Source organism: Bactrocera dorsalis, chromosome 1, assembly GCF_023373825.1.
Source record: "Bactrocera dorsalis isolate Fly_Bdor chromosome 1, ASM2337382v1, whole genome shotgun sequence".
Classification (NCBI taxonomy): Eukaryota; Metazoa; Arthropoda; class Insecta; order Diptera; family Tephritidae; genus Bactrocera; species Bactrocera dorsalis.
In genome coordinates, this window is record NC_064303.1 from 20,127,759 (window position 1) to 20,132,686 (window position 4,928).

Here is a 4,928-nt window from a genome sequence, read left to right on the forward strand (position 1 = left end):
GACCGTATTTTTTCAAAAGATGCTGTTGGACGCAACGTTACGGTGAATGGCGATCGCTATCGTTCGATGCTAACAAACTTTTTGTTGCCAAAAATGAAGAAGAACTGAACTTGGTTGACATTGTGGTTTCAACAAGATGGCGCTACATGCCACACAGCTCGCGATTCTATGGCCCATTTTGAGGGAAAAACGTCGATGGGAAAACTTCGGACAACAATTCATCTCAAGAAATGGACCCGTAAGTTGGCACACAAGATCATGCGATTTAACGCCTTTAGACTATTTTTTTGTGGGGCTACGTCAAGTCTAAAGTCTACAGAAATAAGCCAGCAACTATTCCAGCTTTGGAAGACAACATTTCCGAAGAAATTCGGGCTATTCCGGCCGAAATGCTCGAAAAAGTTGCCCAAAATTGGACTTTCCGACATGGACCACCTAAGACGCAGCCCCCGCGGTCAACATTTAAATGAAATTATCTTCAAAAAAGTAAATGTCATGAACCAATCTAACGTTTCAAATAAAGAACCGATGAGATTTTGCAAATTTTATGCGTTTTTTTTTTAAAAAAGTTATCAAGCTCTTAATAAATGTATTACACGTAGAGCAAGCGCGTCTCTATTTTACTACTGAATTTCGCGGGAATATACTTTATTCAGAGATGTCATCACATCAACGCCAACTTCATTAGTTGAACACAAGTTAACATCATATGTAGATCGAAGTCTCAATATCAGTCGTTACAACAATTCAAAAATAAGATACACTTTTGTTGCCACTACCACGTTGCTGTTAATAGATGGACCGCCAGTTGTGCGCCCGGTAACTTAAAGATTTTATCAACTACCGCTTGAAATCGACGTATCTTCGCACGCACATCTACTTAACTACAAGCGACGAGTAGCTGACTGACAGTACTGCTGAAAGCGCCGATAGCTAGACGGTGGGCGGTGGAGGTGTTGGTTGTGCGCGCGAAAAAAGATGCGGCAGTTTAATAAGAGAATTAACTGCGGGCAATTTCAAACACGAAAACTTAGAAGCTCAGAGCTTAGAGCGGATATTTTAAATTTTTGCGTTTTTTGTTTCTACAATACTAAATTGTTTCTTACTGATTTTTATTGTAGTGTTGCACACTTTTTTGTAGGTACATTTCCTTTTATTAAATCCAAATACTTCAAAAGTACATACATAGTTATGTATATATGCACAAATCTATTGTACGTATCGTTTGGGGATTTTGTTTATTTTCTGAACAACAAATGGTTCTGCGAAGCACTTGAACAATCGGTTGCGTTAGTTGTTGGCCAACTTTAAGAGTGAATGGCAAGTAGTCGTGTTGTAAAAACCCAGCAATTTTAGCATTATTCTAGACGAAAAAAGTTTTCGTGTAAAATACCAGTAAACTGCCTTGTGATTGGATAAATCCCGTACCATGAGAGCGCAACTTTCGGCATCGGGTGCAGCATCGATCTGTTTCTTATCAATATTGCTTTTTGTCGCGTTGTTGCCGCGAAATGTCAAAGGTGTGCTATTAAGTCGTTAATCTTGTAAAAGATACATGTGATTAATAACATAATAAGAAATAAAGTTGATCTTTAAGGGCGTAACCAAACTAATTAATCAAAAAACTAAGAAACGTGAAACACAATAAGAGGATCTGTCATAGAAGGAATATATTACTGATATTTACTGTAAATTCGAAGAAACAAGTTTTTCGTCTATCGGATCAATACGGAGATATTACTGATATCAGTTTGATATCACTTTGCTAACAACATATGCTTATCTTTAATTAGGAATCTGTCGGAAATTATCGTACAATAGTTATTAATTGCTGCCTTTTAAATCCGGATTTTTGTTGTTATTTTAGCGGTTATCAGTCCCGTTGGGATGGTGAGGGTTATCAGCGTTGTCGTTGACGTCATCTAACGGGAGGCCCATGAAACGTGCTGTTTCGACGGGGCGGACCAAAAGGAAAAGGGTGTTAGATGGGTGGGGTTGGTAGGGCATACAAAGAGGTGGTCAGTGTCATGCGGAGACTCGTTACATGCAGGACATACGTTGGGTATGTCAGGGTCAATTCTGGATAAGTAGGAGTTTAACCTGCTACAATATCCAGAACGAAGTTGAGCTAGAGTCAGTCGCGACAACTCGAGCTCTTCGTCTGCGATACGTGGTGGTTTGACTCCAAGACCGCCATTCATGGGAAGGGAGTCGGTGAAGGTCGAAAGTCTGTTGCGTCCGAGGTCCGGTCGGCGTATTGTAGGACGTCGTCGACGTAGTCGAGAAATTACCTCTTGATGCTCTTAGGAGGCGGTTCCGGTCCAAGCAGATGGCTGCAAGGATGGTTTCTACGAAAACATCCTAGCAGGAACTGCTTGGAGAGGAATTCATTATGCTCCTTAACTGGGAGCATAAGCGTCTCACTATGTACATAGGTGTTCAATGGAAGACATCAAGTGGCATCCTGTCGTGATCCGGAGTGCAGTATTTTGGCAGGTCTGGAGTTTCCTCATCTGCGTACCACTGCATCCAGGCGACCATATAGATGCTGCGTAGTTTAGGATCTGCCGGCTGATTGCGTTGTATGTCGCCAAAAACGTTTCTTTGTCTTTTTCCCATGTGCTGCCGGCAAGTGACTTGAGGATTTTGTTGCGGCTCTGTACTTTGCCGATAATCGCGGTCGTATGAGGAGTGAAGGAGCATAGACTAACGGAGGTTACACCTAAAATCTTAAGGTTATTGACAGTCGGAATTTTGATGCCATCGACTGAAATATTTAGTTCAAGTCTATACTCATTCGTCCAGTTTGTAAAAATGGTCACTGTGGATTTGGTAGGGGAAAGTGTGAGGTTTCGGGCAGTGAGGAAACGAGAAAGTTCGGAGAGGTAGCTTTTCACTTTCGAACACGTGCCATTGATTCCATTTCCCGACGTAAATATCGTGCAATCATCTGCGTACGAAATTACGAAAACCCCTCTGGTGGCTGCGGGAGTTTCGAGCTGTTAAAGTTAAACAGTAACGGGGAGCTGACACCACCCTGCGGAACCCCTCGTTTAATTCTTCTCAGTTTAGATGTTTCACTTCGAAATAGTACGAATGATTGACGACCACTCAGGTAGTTCCACCTCTTCAGTCCTGGAGGAAGCGTTTTGTCTCTGGATTGTTCTGTGCAATGCTTCGAGAATATTTGTGAGCTGTTACGCACTCATCAAATACTATGTTGTTTTTTTCTTAATACTGCAGCTAAATCGCTATTTTTTATACTTTTCCAACCAGTTGCTACGAAGTATTACAGTTTTGTTCACTTAACGGTTGTGCGTAACACCTAAAACTAAGAGAAATAGATATGGGGTTATATGTAATTGATCAGGATGACGAGAAAAGTTGAACTCCGTTTGACTGCCTGTCTGCCCGTCTGTTCGTTCATGCGTCCATCCGTCCGTGCAAGCTGTAACTTGAGTAAAAATTGAGATATCTCGATGAAACTTTCTATGTGGGTTCCTTAATACACAAAAAATTCGAATTCGTTGATGGGCGTAATCGGAATATGGCCTCAACAACCAAATTTGCTCAATACAAATCTTATAAGAACTTCTATCGGCAGTGTAAAAGTGCCCGAATGAAATTGCAAGATAACCCCGCTCTTTGGTATTCTGTTTTCACTTTGTTCTTAGCACAAGCGAATAAAGTTTCTCCGAAATTGGATTTTGACGAAGCGGAAAATAAAAACAGCTCAGATGTGCCAGTAGTACCTGGCACGGGACAAGGCGGCAGAGTGGATGGCAATCAAAATAGAAGTGGAAAAGAACAGGGCGGAAGGGACACTGATGTAGCCACCAATACCAACAATGGCGGTTCCATTGGAAATGGTAAATCCGGTCCAAAAATTCATGGTGTGCGAGTGACTGTCGATACAGGAGACACACGAAAATCGAAAGGTAAACTATTTTATATTATTCCTCGACAATTTAGAAAGATCGTTTAAAGTTTTTTGTTAAAAAAAATGCCAATTAGAGAACACAGAAAGCGTGGAGATAACTGATGTAGGAAAGCACAAGAAGCGTGTCGGCATACATACGGATATAACATTTGAAATATCGACGGATGGTGATAGTGACGGCAATGCAACAAGTGCAACACAAGATGGCGATAAAGGTGATTTTCAATACAATTTGTTTTTAACATTAATAAAACTGATTTTTCTAGAGGATGCCAGTGTGCCCATTTTTAAAGGACGGAGTCGTCCTACGCAAAAGACGCGAAAGCCGTACGATCCCAAAAACCAATGGAATCCAAATTTCTCTTCGGAGCGGCGTAGCTACGAAGGCGGTAGTCATGCGACAGGCCCAGCTTACTACTACCCACAATACTACCCAAATAATGTGCCCGTTTACGTAGCTACGGGCGATGGACGTGGAGGTGGTAGTGGTACGGGATACAGGCGAGGAGACGGCTGGAATAGTTATGTGCCCTCTTCCAGCATATGGACGACTGAGCGTAGTTACAGCGAGCAATATAGACCCAATACAGTGGCTGGTCATAGGACGCCTAGTTGGAAACCCTGCTACTGCATGACATCTGCTGTGGATAATCGAAGGCGTCGAGAGAACACGCATGGAATGAAAGAAGCTCCACAACCAACAAATACAGTCCTTAACGTTGTTGATGCGAAATTGGCGAACCCCTTTTCGAACAATTAATTGCATAAGATGCAAAAAGTGTTATAGATAAGTCAGGGGTGGATCTACGCGGTGGGGTTGGGGGTTGTGCGGAACTGCGGAGAGTTCCCCCAAAAAAATTAAATTATTTCCATCATAAGTGACCTCCGCGAAGAAAGGGATTTTGAGATGCAAGTACAAAATTATAAAATCCTCCGCCCCCTCCCAAAATTCTACTCTGGATCCACCCCTGGATAAGTATATGCATAA

The 4,928-nt window shown here is 42.1% G+C and overlaps 1 protein-coding gene across 1 annotated transcript; it reads left to right on the top strand.

Annotated features, from left to right (window-relative positions):
• The first annotated feature begins 1,282 nt into the window (after positions 1–1,282).
• LOC105224051 (uncharacterized) lies at positions 1,283–4,841 on the top strand. Its single transcript, XM_011202021.4, has 4 exons — positions 1,283–1,520; positions 3,675–3,938; positions 4,015–4,155; positions 4,207–4,841. Exons 1-4 carry the CDS (start codon positions 1,430–1,432, stop codon positions 4,698–4,700), a joined length of 990 nt encoding a protein of 329 aa, XP_011200323.2. The 5' UTR covers positions 1,283–1,429; the 3' UTR covers positions 4,701–4,841.
• The last annotated feature ends 87 nt before the right edge of the window (positions 4,842–4,928 follow it).

What these genes read in the sequence shown, in the direction of transcription:
- LOC105224051 (XM_011202021.4), top strand. Translation starts at nt 1,430, where the DNA reads ATGAGAGCGCAACTTTCGGCATCGGGTGCAGCATCGATCTGTTTCTTA. An exon ending in AGACACACGAAAATCGAAAG is followed by an intron (nt 3,939 to 4,014) that starts GTAAACTATTTT and finishes AATGCCAATTAG; the next exon opens with AGAACACAGAAAGCGTGGAG. An exon ending in AACACAAGATGGCGATAAAG is followed by an intron (nt 4,156 to 4,206) that starts GTGATTTTCAAT and finishes TGATTTTTCTAG; the next exon opens with AGGATGCCAGTGTGCCCATT.